The 15,267-nt window shown below is 42.0% G+C and overlaps 1 protein-coding gene across 3 annotated transcripts in view; it reads right to left on the bottom strand.

Annotated features, from left to right (window-relative positions):
* Nucleotides 1-15,267, bottom strand: part of LOC141994153 (SLAIN motif-containing protein-like) — a 112,248-nt gene that overhangs the window by 58,992 nt on the left and 37,989 nt on the right. For 2 of the 3 annotated variants that reach the window (XM_074964274.1, XM_074964276.1), the window contains 3 exons: nucleotides 14,119-14,255; nucleotides 10,728-10,877; nucleotides 4,711-4,851 (listed from right to left, as the gene is read on the bottom strand). In XM_074964274.1, coding sequence (XP_074820375.1) covers nucleotides 4,711-4,851; nucleotides 10,728-10,877; nucleotides 14,119-14,255 — 428 coding nt within the window. The remainder of the gene's footprint in view (nucleotides 1-4,710; nucleotides 4,852-10,727; nucleotides 10,878-14,118; nucleotides 14,256-15,267) is intronic. The other variant, XM_074964275.1, reaches the window with a different exon arrangement.

Genomic DNA, 15,267 nt, shown 5'->3' with positions numbered 1-15,267 from the left:
CAGGCTGGTGGAGTCTGACCTCAGCGGTACCCCCATGAAGCCCCACAGTGGGTTTGTGGCCTGACAAAGGTCATTTGCCCACAACCCCCTTGTCTTTCAGTGCCGAGGGGCTCCTCTTCTCTGGCGCTTCTTTGGCACCAGTGAGGGGGAACGGTGCTGGGCAGACCCCAGTGGTGGCAGTGCGCTTCGCACTGAATCCAAAGTACTCAGCGTGGGTTCTGCTACAGAAGGCTCCGATGTGGGGCGAAGCACAACCTCCATGAAGAGGGTCCTCAAGCAGCTATCCAGCTCTTTTTGTGCATGAGGACGGAAGTTTTTACAAATACGACACCTGTCCTTTCTATGGGCTTCCCCCAAACACTTCAGGTAGTTGTCATGGGAGTCAGTGATCGGCATCAGCCTGCTACATGACACACATGACTTGAAGCTGGGAGAGTGGGGCATGCCCCACTCGGGGACCAAGTCCCAGCCTGGACTCCACCTACTCTAATTTAACACTACAAAGACTAACTAACTACTATTAACTATGTACAGATTAGGTAGAACAAAGGTCTATGAAGACCCGCTAACGCTCTTGCAAATTGCAAAGAGGAGGCACTCCAACCGTCACAGGCGGTAAGAAGGAACTGAGAGGGCGAAGGGCCAGCGGCACCTGATATACTGACGCATGAGTGCGGCACTTAAGGGGGCGCCACAGCTGACCCTAAGGCAAAAATCTCTGACAACTGTGCACATGGGTGCGCACATACCTAGAATGGAATAGACATGAGCAAGCACTCGAAGAGCCACCATTTTTATGAAAATCAGTCACAAGTTATGATGTATTGCTCTAAAGGAACAATAATATGGTATAGATGGGGGTGAGGGGGATATTCATAATTATTGTTCTGTAGAGCAGTGGTTTTCAGTACTGGGTTGCAGAATGTAAGGCACTGGGTTGCGACGGCTCTGGTCAGCACCGCCGACCGGGCCATTAAAGTCCCGTCAGCGGTGCTGCCCAGCTAAGGCAGGCTAGTCCCCACCTGTTCTGACACTGCACTGCACCCCAGAAGCAGCAGCATGGGGCTCTGCGTGCTGTCCCCGCCCTGAGCACCGGCTTTGCACTCCCATTGGCTGGGAGCAACTCCACTGGGTCACGGGCATCAACAATTTTCTTCAACTGGTACACCAGAAAAAAAGTTTGAAAACCACTGCTATAGACTGCAGGAGCCACCTACAGGGCTAAGGATATATTTACTTACAAGTTTAGCGTTCAAAGAATATATTATACGTGCGCTGTAGGGAGTAATTAAGCATGTAGTTGTGACTGCAATTTTGATAATAAGCAGTTTAAGTACATTATTAACATGAAGTAAGAGAATGTATTCAATTGCATATTTAAATTAGTTTTCATATGTAATTTTGTGCCTATCAGATTTTCCAACAGGTTCAGGGAAAGATTTGTATTTCCATTTGCAAACTGAAGAACACCCCCCCTTTGCTCACTGACATAGGCAATCCACCCCTCTTTGGGTCCTCCGTTGTACTACAAACAACTCTTTTCCATATCATTAACATACTAGCCTCTGTCCAAAGTGAAAGGTACAAGTAAGCAATCATCTATTTAACTGATACTTATCTCAAAGCCCCTTTGTCAAAGGTATGGAATAAATGCTCCTCATTACTAACTCTCATTTGTAGGATAACCACATTCTCTCCCCCCATTCACGCTACGCATCTAAGAAGGTCTTCTGAATTGAGCAATCTTTTCATGTGTTTCTGGTTAGAATTTTAAGTTTGGAGCTCTAAGACTATGATAAACAGGCTTTTTATTATTATTAAGTTATAACACTCAGACTTTAAGGCCAGAAGGGACCATCACGATTGTGACATTATCTGATTAAAATATGACCATAAATATGACCATTGTTGCAACCACGGTTATATATTTGCAGAAAATATTGTACAAAGGTTGTCAAGTGAGGTGTCTATGAAAAGGTTATGATGTGCTGGTTACGATTATGCTACCTGTATGCATGTATCAGTTTTGTATGTGAAGTTGTAAGTATTGGCTCTGTATTTGGATTTCAAATGTTTGCTCCTGGGGTAACGCCCACAAGGTAACGCCCAGCACCTCTTGGAAGGACTGTTCAAATTAAGTGGCTTATCAAGAAACACTTGGTTGACAATGGACTATTGAAGATGCCCATCTACACTGAGTGGATTTGTCATGTAAACATGCTGTCTGGAGTATAGATAATGACTTCCTGCAATGAGTAAGGGGAATTTGGCATGAACATGTGATTTGCCTGTGTGATGTCAAACTCCATCTTGTTGCTCTAATTTTCCACAGTAAGAACAATGGGATACCCTCCACATGTCAAAAGCGATAAAAGGCTCTGGGAACACCTCCATTGTGTCTTCAATCCTGCTTCTTACCTCTGGAGGAACCTTGCTACAAACCGAACAAAGGACTGAATGACCCATCTACGCTGTGGATGTACTCCAGAGACTTGACTTAAGCCAGCAGTTTATTCCATCACTGCTACAAGCCTGAACCAAGAACTTTGCCATTACTGTATGTAATTGATTCCTTTAACCAATTTTAACTCTCACCTCTTCCTTTCTATGAATAAACCTTTAGATACTAAAGGATTGGCACCAGCATGATTTTTTGGGTAAGATCTAACTTATATATTGACCTGGGTGTGTGGCTGGTTCTTTGGGATCAGAAGAACCTATTCTTTGAAGAGACTGGTTGTAAAGAACCATTCATCTCTGAATCCAGTGTTTTTGGTGGTGATATAAGAACTGGAATGCCTGAGGAAACTGCCTTTATGTTTTCCTGTTAGCCAGTGTGGTGAAACAGGAGTTTACTTTTGTGGCTGGTTTGGTATATCTATAAAAGAATAACTACCAGTTTTGGGTTGTGTTTTCTCTATTTCTCAGGAGTTCATCCTGAATTTGGCATCATCAGTTGTGACCCACTACAGCACAGTTACAATGATCATCTAGTCTGATCTCCTGCACATCACAGGCCACAGAACCTCACCCACCCACTCCTGTAATAAACCCATAACCTCTGGCTGAGTTACTGAAGTCCTCAAATCTCGATTTAAAGACTTCCAGTCACAGAGAATCCACCATTTACCATAGTTCACACAAGCAAGTGACCTGTGCCCTATGCTGCAGAAGAAAGCAAAAATACCCCAGGATCTCTGCCAATCCGACCTGGAGGAAAATTCCTTCCCAGTGATCAGTTAGACCCTGAGCACGTAGGCGAGCACGATCATCCAGACACCAAGGAAAGAATTCACTGTAATAACTCAGAGCCCTCCCTATCTAGGGTCATCTCTGGCCACTGGAAATACTTGTTACCAGCAGTCGCCAATGGGCCACATGCCATTGTAGACAGTCTCATCATACCATCCCCTCCATAAATTTACCAAGCTCAGTCTTGAAACCAGTTACATTTTTTTCCACCCACTGCGTCCCTGGGGAGGCTGTTCCAGAACATCACTCCTCAGTTAGAAACCTTCATCTTATTCAAGCTTATTCAGTTTACGTCCATTTGTTCAAGTGCCAACACTGACCCTTAACTTAAGGAACTCCTCTCCCTCCCTGGTGTTTATCCCTCTGATGTATTTATAGAGAGCAATCCTCTCTCCTCTCAGCCTAGATTTGTGAATAGGAATTTTTTTGGAGTGACCATAAAGAACAATGTACTGGGAGGTGGAGGGGTGGCACAGATTTTGCCTTTATTCTCACTGTAGAGTGCCTTCCTTCACAAGCATAGATGGAATAAAGGGCTAATCAATGCAAAGGGATCCTTTGATTTGTGCTTTTTGGTCTCCTGTTCTAATTACTATTTGTTATTAGTGGTTTTAACTTTGTAAAACCTCAGTACAAAGGAAGGAAATATTTCCAGAAGGTTTACATAAGAACCTAAACATCACCTTGCAGTAATCTGATTTACAGAAAGTGGAGAAAGGAATTATTATGTAGCCCAACTGCTCCACGTTTCTTTGTTCCTCCTCTGCAACTCTATGCAAGAGAGAGTGACTGGAATTCTCAGCGACCTAATCCAACTCCCAATGAAGTCATTGGAAAGAGTGCTATTGACTCCAAAGGGAGTCTTTCCATTGACTTCAATGGGAGTTAGATCAGGCCCCTAAAACCCAAACAAAAGGCAATGGATACATTTTGCCCTCTGCAGCATGTCTAGTGGATTGAGCAAAGGACCAGGGCTAGAAATCCAAGTTCTAATTGCAGCCCTCTCAATTCTGGCTCTCTGTTTTTGACTCGGGCTCTGGTCTACACATGAAATGTTGTTGCATGGAAGGTGCAAACAGATTTCAAAACATGGTTCTCTAGAAAAATGCTAACATGGTTTTAAGTCTCAATGCAGAGAGAACTTCATTTAGGCACAGAGTAAGATTTTTCAAAGGTACAAATGGTAGACAGACACCTAACTCCAGTTTGGACCTTTGAAAAGTCTCCTCCACAATCATTTTTATGCTTAAGTGTCGTGAATTGAAAATGTTACCTTATCGACCAGGTTTAGGGGGACATCTTAGAGCTGTAGAATTTAAAGTTAACATATAAAAGAAAATGTAGTAAATTGGAAGTGGGCTATTAAACTCTTGTATGTTTGGACAGTTGAAATCTATCTGCATTTCCCTACAATTCCAATTACACGACTAACATAGAAAGGAAATTGCTGTCACATACTTTCTTCCTGTAGGCGTGCCATAACCTGGACATCAGTTAAGTCCTGCAGCTTGTATCCCATAGAGATGGAGTCATCAGATGTACTCAGCTCACTGTCTACAGAGGACTGAGAGCTCAGTGCAGAATGCATGCTCAAGTAGCCTTCAGGAAAAAAGAAAAGGAGACACAAACAGAACAATGAGGAGCAGAAAATGCTTTAGACACCCACACAGAACCAATGATAAACTGCATAATTTTATTCCAATGCCAGTTCCAGTCATGACGCAAAAAGATAAAGTTCAGAGCTGAAGTGGCCCAGCTTATTTGCTAGGGATAATTTACACAAGTCAGTAATGGCTGCAGAAGAGAGCGTGCTCCACATCTATCTGTAAATTTTATGAGGTAGAGACTGGCACGGTGCTTTGTGGCCTTCTCATAGAGAGGAAGAGAAATGCTCATTCTTTAATATAGACTTGAACCCAGAAATAGCTGCTAGAACATTTCTCTCAGTATTTACTGTTTTTGCACGTTTTTGAGAAAGGTAATGCTGCAGCGCCAATGGCTCAATGTGAAATCTCAGAAGAACTTCATATGGCATTTACATGTGGCCATAAGAGTGCTAAGATCTGAATCTCTCTCACAGATTCACTGATTGAATGAAAAGTCATTCAGTTTAATCTCAGTGACCCAGTGGAAGGCAAAAAGCCGTCCTGTACTATTCAAATTAAGAAGAATTACAACAGTGAGTTTGTTCTATGCAATGGTAGGTTTTATACTAGGTACTTGCTATCTCATCCTGTTTTCCTCACCCCGTTTGTTTCCATTTTCCTCACCCCTACCTGTTTGTTTCTGCCACTTTTTGCATCTTGTCATAAACCAAGACTGTGAAACTCTTTAGGGAAGAGACTGCCCCATTATCTATTTGTACAACTCCTAGTACAACAAAACCCTGATTGGGGCCTTTACATTGCTGTAATATAAATAATAAAATCCAAATTAGCAGGCTCTCTCTGACTAAGGAGAGAAATTTCTACTACAGGAAACATCACTGAATAACCATTTTAAGCAACGATTAATTTCCTAATGTAGACAGAACTTAAGGTAATAGTGGCAGACTCTCCATGTCATTCCCATCAAGATGTTCCATTTGGGTTGAGCAAAATTTTGAAAGAAGGAGGATGTTCCAGGGGCTAGGGCATTAGTCTGGAACTTGGGAGACCTGGGTTCAATTCCCTGCTCCACCACACACTTCCTGTGTGACCTTGGATAAGTCACTTAGTCACTCTGTGCCTCAGTTTTTCCATCTATAACAACAGTTCTCAAACTTTGGCAACCCGAGGACCCCCATTTTGATTTTAAATTTTTCAGACCCCGCAATTCCCCCGCTCAGCCCCAGGCCCCGCCCCCACTCCACCACTTCCCCCCCCGGCTCCAGGTCAGTGGTACCCCAGGGGAAACCCATCACAGGGAGGATAACTGCATTAAAGACTGTGAGGCACTCCTATGGTAGGAGGAGCCATACGAGTACTAATAATACAAAGAAGTTCTGTATCTTTAGAACAGACACTTTCAGTACAATGACCTTCTCCTCTTTGTCCTCATCTTTTCAGAGATATCAAAAATATTTCCAGCAGCTAAGTAAAAGTAGCAAGTTGGCAGGACGTGGTACACTGAATAAAGCAGCACAATGTTCTTCCAAAGATATTACCTTCCACCCTAAGAGGGCAAAACTCAACTACTCTGGACTGGCCAGAAGCCAGCAACAAACTCTGGATGTTCTATATGCAAAGTCTGTTCTGAGAAAGGACTGCAGGGATTTAACTTTGCATTAGTTATTCATGGTGCACTAATCTTTGACAATCCTGCTGACCAGTGACTTACTAAAATAAAAGCATTACCATACTTCCGTTTCTGTTCTGGTATTCCACAACAGATTTTATACTTCGTTAACTGAGGGCAAGTCTACACTAAAGAATTAAGTCGATCTAAGTTACATACAGCCACTGCAGTAATTAAATCGCTTTTGCATGTCCACACTACACTCCTTGTGTCGACGGTGCGTGTCCTCACCAGGAGCACTTGCACCAATTTAACTGTCAGTGTGGGGCATTGTAGGATGGCTTCTGAAAGGCAGCAGCAGTCGATATAAGCAATGCAGTGCCCACACTGACTCTCCGTCAACTTAAGCACTATGCCCCTTGCTGAGGTGGAGTTATTAAAGTTGATGTAGTGGGAGAGTTACATCGGTGGAAGCTACATTTTAGTGTAGACACTTACAGAGTTAGATCAACTTAAGCTGCCTTACATTGACCTAACTCTGTAGTGTAGACCAGGCCTGAGATAGCAAATAATTTTCGTATGGAGTGAAGTGATGAACCACTGTAGAAAGATTTTTGTTTACTACAAGCCATTTTAAAAGTTTGTTTCCATCCCATTCTTGAATTCTTTCCTCTGAAAGTGTCCTGATAGAAGGGATAGGGGATGAAGAGACTCGTAGGTACTAGGATAATACAAATAATAAAGAAGGTGGTGGTGGTGAAGAAATACAAAAGAATTTTCTCCAGAATGGCAACAAAATACTTCAGTATGCAGTATATCAGGAATTCATCCTGACAGACTCAGCCACTGCTCTCCTGGAATCACTGGCATCTACAAGATTACAATAATGGGCAGAGATGGGGGAGGCCACAGACTTAACGTAATCAAGTTGTAAAGCATGGGCCCTTCTGTGGTACCTAGCTGGAGTGGCGCCATCCCACACACATGCAATGCAAGTTACTGCTAACAGCATTGCCAATCTTCTACTAAAAAACTCAGACAATTGTAAGCCAATGAACAAAAAGATGAAAAACAGCTCAGGGAACCTTGTGCACGAAGTGCACCTTTGTCAAGATTCTGTCAACCCTCCCTCCACAAAAGCTGAGATTGACACTGCCCTCTCTGCTACTAAAACAGCAAAAGCAGCTGATGTTGATGGCATCCTTCCAGACTTTCTTAAATACCTTAGGCCAAGAGGGCACAACTGGATGGCTACAATATTCACAAAAGCCACATCACGACCAGCAAAATTCCAACAGCCTGGAGACAATCCATGGCCATCACTATTTTAATACCTGGAAAGCAATCTCCCTATCACTCTCCTTTAGCAAGGCTGACCCCACCCTGAAGACCACAAGGAACAGGGCGAAGCTGCTGTGACCAAGCTTTTGCCCCAGCTGCCAGCAGAAGCTTAAAATGGCTGCGGCTTTTATCGACTTCTCATTGGCCTTTGATACCATCTTGGCATAAGGATTTACTGCTGAAGCTTTCCAACCTGCTTCAACGGGACCAGACATTTTGACTCATTAAGTCTATGTTCTCAGACAGAATATTCTGTGTCCATCTTGGAAGTCAGGGTAGCCAAAAGTGGAGTTTGCACAATGGCTTCCCACAGGGATCAGTACTAACACCACCTCTTTTTAACTTGTATTTTAAGTGATGTGTCCAAAACGACATGCCGCATCGTTTATGCTGATGCTTGGCACTAAAAACACAGGCCACAACACTCAAGGAAGCGGAAGACACCCTTAATGATCTTAAGAGAATGGAAAACTATTTTTGGTACTGGCAGCTCATACTCAATCCATCAAATACGGTGTTTCAGCTTTTCATCTCAACAATTCTGAAGCTAAGAGGATGCTAAATGTAATTGCTCACAATCTTAATCCCCGCTATCTAGGAGTCACCTTCAATCGCAGCCTTACCTTACCTATCAACAATATCTGAAGCAGGGGAGCCATAAAATGAAGAGTCGCATTAATATACAAAACTAGCAGGTTCTAGTTGGGGTTGTGACTCTCGAATGCTACAAACAGCAACACTGACTTTTGTTTAAACCCATGGTTGAGTACTACACACCTGTTTGGGGAAGATGCTCCCACACAGACCTTGTCAACACCCAGCTAAATGCAGCTCTGACACTTATAACTGGCACCCTGAAGTACACTCTGCTGCCTTGTCTTCTAGTCCTCACAAACATCCTTCCTTCAACCATCTGGCAAGAGATGGCAGCACTGTGCAACAACAAAAAAGCACTCACTCACTAAAAGTTGCCACTACATGACAACCTTATTCACTCACTTGGCAATTGCCTTAAGTCCCGCTGACCATTCTGGACATCTGGTGAAGCTCTTCTCTCATCTGTCAGCCAATGGCAGTTGTTCCAAAATACTATTTCATAGATGTTTCCAATCCCCACCCCTCACCAAAAGGCAAACATAGATCTCATATTTTTCTGATGTTTAAGAAATTTGCTTGGTAATTCAAGATTTGTATTCAAGGAACTTTCCACTGGACCAGGAAAGTCTTGGATTCTCAAAGTCAAACCCATTGCAGATCCACACCCCCGAGCTACGTAGTTATGCTGACCTAATCCCCTAACCACAGCTGGAGAGCTTCTCCAGGTGACATAGCTAACACCTCTCAAGGAGGTGGATTAACTACACTAACAGGAGAGCTCTCCCCTATCAGCTTAGAGCATCTTCATTAAAGCACTACAGTGGTGCAGCTGCACTGATGCAGCGTTTTAAGCGTAGACTTGCCCACACTCACTAATAGATCTGGGTTCCTGATTTGAACAGTCCTTTTAAGCAAACCCCATATTAAACATATTAATAACTTATTCAGCTCCTCAAAATACACTGCAACTATAAAGGAGGTCCTTTCCTATAAAAATCAACCTACAGAACTTAAAACAGTCAAAAGAAAGAAGAGTGTCCAAATAATTCAATACTTCCAGAAACTGGGTTCTATTAAATCTAAAAAATCAAGGAGGAAAAAAAGTAAAATTTCAAAAGCATACCTGCATCTGTCAAAATATTTGCATGCAAGACAGGTTTTTAAAATATTCATGTGACTTCAAGTTTCAAGACAGACTGTGTTAAACATGCAATTTTTTGAACATGCAAACCAGGTCTACACAAAAATAAAACAAGATACATTCTTTTGATAGGAAACCAAAGGCAGAGCATTGCTCCAACAGCAAAAATAACCATGGGCTGCATCTAGAGGGCTAAATGCTACTCCTGAAAGAGTCCATGTATAAATTTCATTGAGAGCAGACCATGTGCATCCAAAGGGCAGACTCTGATCTAAAGTGTTCAGGAGAAACACTAGCAGTTTAATCATTTGACACAAATTAGAAGTTTTGGTCCCACATTCCAATGAGGACAGATATTCTGATGAAAATATTATTTTTATATATTATATATATATATATATATATACACATACATACACACACACACATATATAAAAATTATTCCTGTTGGAGGTCTTGGTCATCACCTAATTTAAAAGTAATACAAATCTTATTCCAACAAGTCAAGCAAAAGCTTTCCATCAGATTTTACTATTCCATCTTTATTTAGCTACTCAATTATTTCACCATCTCTCTAAAAGGGGGAACTGCAAAGAGTTTGGTGTTTAGAGACAATGAGAATAATTTTCAAAAGCACCTAAGTCACTTACGAGCTTATGTCCCATTAACTTTCAGTAAGACTTCAGCTCCTAAGTCCCTTAGGTGCTTTTGAAATTTTTATCCAATATCACCAAGTAACCAGCTGAATTCAAGTTGTTGTTTTTTTGAATGGTTAACTCTTTATTGTTTTATACTGGGCTATTTAGGGAGCAATGCTTCTTTGTTTTGTTTGAACCTAAACAGCTGTTTCATATTTTTTTAATGCCTAAAGTTAGTACAAATGAATGAGTTTTAAATATTATATATATTTAAATATATAATATAAATAAAAACAAATATATTCAATTATCACAAGACATTCAGGATGCAAAGAGGCTCCTTCCATGGTGAAGTTACCACCTCAAAAGATTCCCAATGGCTTCATGCATAGCTGAGGCTAGCGATATAAACCAAATTAAGTTATATCCACTGGATTCTCCTTTTCGTCACATCCCAAGATCCCCCGCCCCCCAAAAAAGCCCACAACAATTCTTCTTGCATAGTTTTAAAAGTTTCACTCTGCATTATTGACATGCCATACCTGAGCTGCCACATGTTAGTAGTGGTTTGTTAGTTGATTTGAGGTGCCCAGGAGAGTTTAGTGCATTGCTACAGGAGCTTGTCTCTGTATTCAAGTTATGTGAACTTGGTGATGCCAATGGACTGCAATACAGGTTTTTCCACCTACCGGCTAGAAGGAAAATACAAGAAAGCCATATATATTACCAAATTAGCTTTCAAAATGAATGAAGTTGGGGAGAAAAAGGCAGTAAATAGAACAGGACCAAGCATTATCAGCAGCATTTAGAATAATCCAACATGAATGAACTACTCATCACAATAAGTGAAAAGCCACACAATATTTCTTCCTCTACTCTGCCATGCCCCCCAACCCCTAACCTTGTATAATCACTGTTTAGTATCCCAAGAGCAGCTTCTTCACCAAGGCTGAGATTTTTCAAAGATGAATGGCTTGGAGCAGGGGGGGAATCTCAGCCTTGGTCTTCAAAAAGGACTTTCAAATTTTGAAGCCGAACAATGAAAATGTGATGCAGAATTTAACTAATATTGAAAATAACTTCATTGGTCTTTACATTCAGATATGCATATTCCTTGGATTTTTACTCTTAATATTAATATCAAAGTATTAAGCTACTTTGATATAACTTTGGCTCAAAACTTCAAACAAAGATGTTTAAAATATCTGTTGTGCAAAACCCACACCCCAGAAACAGTGAACAAAATACTGAACATTAAAGATGTTTGAACTGGTGCTCTAGTTTAAATGAAATGGGGGAGGTATAAAGCCTGATCAGAGAAGAGCTCAGCACAAGAGAGCACTTTAATGGAAAAATTTGAAAGAGAAAGTGAATGGTTAATAGAATAAAAACACCTTCATCCATCTTCTGGGTTACAGAAAGTTCACCAAAACAGACTGAGTTTTTAAACAAACCCAGCTCTACAACCTACATTCAGCTATCATATACCATCCTATCCTAAGGCCTGACTCAAAATAAATCTGATAATGTACCTCGCTGAACATACTGTCAGCACATAAATAAAATAAAAATACACGTTCCTATCAGGGGCCTAGGCCCACATGGCTGAAGTAGGATTGCTTGGCTGAATCAAGGCAAATGTTAAAATTTTCACACACAAGAAAATGCTGTCCATTTCAAAGATAAGCAAACAGTAATGCCAGATGTATATGTAAATTATTTTTCCAGTTACTAGGACTGTCAACTGACTTTCAAATGTCAGTTCTCCCAGACCTTGCTCTCCCAGTACCATGCTCTGCCAAGCACAGGACTTGGGTTTAGGAGGGATGTATCTTGAGTAAGGCTAAGATTTTGTCCTGGAATTTTAGTAGAAGTCACGGACAGGTCACAGGCAAAAAAGAAAAATTCACAGAAGCTGTGACCTGTCCGTGACTTTTACTAAAAACGTCCAGGACAAAATGGGGATCTGCGAATCCCCACACCGCCTGAAAGGGAGTAGCTCGGGGGTTCCCCTGCCACCCATGGTGACTGGGAGCTGCAGGGGCCTCCAGAGGCTGTGGGGGTACCCTGCAGCTCGCGGCCCCACCGTGGGCGGCAGGGGCCCTGCAGCTCCCCTCTGCTGAAGTCACGGAGGTTGCTGGAAGTCATGGATTCCGTGACTTCCACGATCTCTGTGACGAAATCGTAGCCTTAATCATGAGTCAGGCCAGACATCAGAGATGATGCAACATGAATCACACTTTCCTGTCCCCTAACAACTGGTCACTGAAAGGGATGCTGCAGCAGGAGCTCACAATCTTTTTGACTGCAGCAATCATAGCAGCTACTATGGGAGAAGAGTGGAAAAACAGACCACACACACGACAGTGAGGATTAGAATGAATATAAAAGTGACTCAGTTAACTCAAGATTATCAACATTACTTTGTGGTTCCAGGATTGTGGAGAAAAGAGGTCAGGGGAACGATGGATGAGGGCTCTACCAGCATATTCACCTTGTACCCGAAACATCAGTATTAACTGGCATAATGGGGAAATACTAGGGATGTAAATATCGTTTAAAAAGATAACCGTTTAAACTATTAAAATTATATAGTTTAACCAGTTAACCAATTAAAGGGAGAAGGACCCCAGGTACCTAGTTTGTCCTGATGCGGCCTCCGCAGACACTCATGCCACCACAGCAGCAGCAGCTTCCCTTCCCTGACCAGCATGCCGTCCGCCTCCGCAGCCAAACTCCTTCCAGTGGCACAGGGGGAGGCCAGGGAATAATTTACCCCCTGACAGGACCTGCAGCCCCTGCCCCTCCCCCCGCCTAAACATACTCCCCCTACCCAGCTGGCTGCCGCCGGCAAAGCCCACAGTGCGGCCTGGGGCTGCTGAGGCCAGCTGGCCAGCGGGCCCAGGGCCGGAGAACCGGTTAGAGACCCGCATGTAGGAGGTTAACGGTCAGGGTGGGTTAACGATAAGACCAATACTAACTGGTTAACCATTTAATATTGTACATCCCTAGGAAATACACAAGTACAAAGTTATCAACATTACAGTGAAGTCAACTGTACATCTATTCTTTCAAAACTCTTTAAAAAACGATGTTCACAACACTGAATGGTCAGTTCCTTCCCAAATTGCATTAAAAAAAAATTCTGAGATGCTGCCTTCTGAGCCAGTATGTGACCACTGAAAGAGAATGTTCCATAACATTTTGTGCTTCAGTTCCTTCCTGAGCCAATTAACTATAAACTGCCAGTTAAAGCAGGGAAGTGGAAACCTTTGCTGCAATACTGAAGGTGAAATGGCCACCATAGAATATATTACGGTAATATTAAAAATTTAAAATTTTCCTAGAAGCCAGGCACACCAAAGATAGAAGATCAGAAGTTTTCATGTAACATGACTAAGTTTTTAGCACTAACCGTGTTTAACCACGACTAGAAATAATGCATGGGAGAATCACTACAGGAAGAGGAAGATTAACAAAATTACTAAACAATTTTTTTGCAGGGAGAGAAACTACAGAAGAGTTTTGTTTTTCACACATGCTTTACTCTGATTACACATTTTTAATACCAATTTTTAAAGTTTTGTCTTGAATAAAAAAAGGATCAAATTAAATCTTTTGTAAATACGATAGTCTGAAAACAATAAGTCATTCTCAGATTTATACATCGAATGTGAAATTTATGTAAAAAGTCAGGTATAGATAGAAATCAGCAAGATTATCTCCTTTGCACTAGGTCAGAAGTGCCTCTATCAGTGTTAACCCATTTTAGCTTCACAAAATTAATGCAGAAAGTTCTAATTCTATATATATGGATGTGCTCTATATTTACTTTAAGCCTGTAATACACTATATTTTATTTCTAGTTTAACTATTACTTCAGTAATAATGCAATATATCTCTGAATATTCAAGATATATTTAGTGTACATACCTTGGTCAAGTCTATTTATAAGGGCTCGGCAGGCTACTTCTGTCTCAGGACTTGGGTTATCCAACACCTGTCGACACCATTTCAAAGGAGGCTCTGTTTTCTGATCTGCAATGGATTTTCTTGGAGAGACATATAGCCTTAAACAAAGGAATTGAAAAGGTATATTGGGTAAATGTTTATTAATTCAAACCCTCCTTTTTACTTTTGTAGTAGAATATGTTTTCTTAAATGTTGTTATAAGTACTTTGTTTTGTTTAAGACATCTGCTCAAGAAACTCCCTGCTATAGCACAGGAAGAAATCACAGACACACTCCTAGAGCCCCGACCAGGGGTATTCTATCTATCTGCTACCCAAGACCCATAAACCTGGAAATCCTAGACCCCTCATCATCTCAGGCATTGGCACTCTTACAGCAGGATTATCTGGCTATTTGGACTCTCTCCTCAGACCCTACGCTACCAGCACTCCTAGCTATCTTTGAGACACCACCGACTTTCTGAGGAAACTACAATGCATTGGTGATCTTCCTGAAAACACCATGGATGTAGAAGCTCTTTACACCAATATTCCACACATGGATGGACTACAAGCTGTCAGCAACAGCATCCATGATGAGGCCACGGTACACCTGGTGGCTGAGGTTTGTGACTTTGTCCTCACCCACCACCATTTCAGATTTGGTGACAACTTATACCTTCAAGTCAGTGGCACTTCCATGAGTACCCACATAGCTCCACAGTAAGCCAGCATTTTTATGGCCGACTTAGAACAACGCTTCCTCTGCTCTCGTCCCCTAGGGCCCCTCCCCTACTTGCGCTACACTGATGACATCTTCACTGTATGGACCCATGGGAAGGAGGCCCTTGAAGAATTCCACCTGGATTTCAACAATTTCCACCCCACCATCTACCTCAGCCTGGACCAGTCCACACAAGAGATCCACTTCCTGGATCTACTTCCTGCAAATAAGTGATGGTCGCAAAAAACCACCCTATACTGGAAACCTACTGACCACTATACTTACCTACATGCCTCCAGCTTCCATCCAGGACACAACACACGATCCATTGTCTACAGCCAAGCCCTAAAATACAACCGCATTTGCTCCAATCCCTCAGACAGAGACAAACACCTACAAGGTCTTTAT

Source organism: Natator depressus, chromosome 9, assembly GCF_965152275.1.
Source record: "Natator depressus isolate rNatDep1 chromosome 9, rNatDep2.hap1, whole genome shotgun sequence".
Classification (NCBI taxonomy): domain Eukaryota; kingdom Metazoa; phylum Chordata; order Testudines; family Cheloniidae; genus Natator; species Natator depressus.
This window is presented reverse-complemented; position numbering and strand designations above follow the sequence as displayed.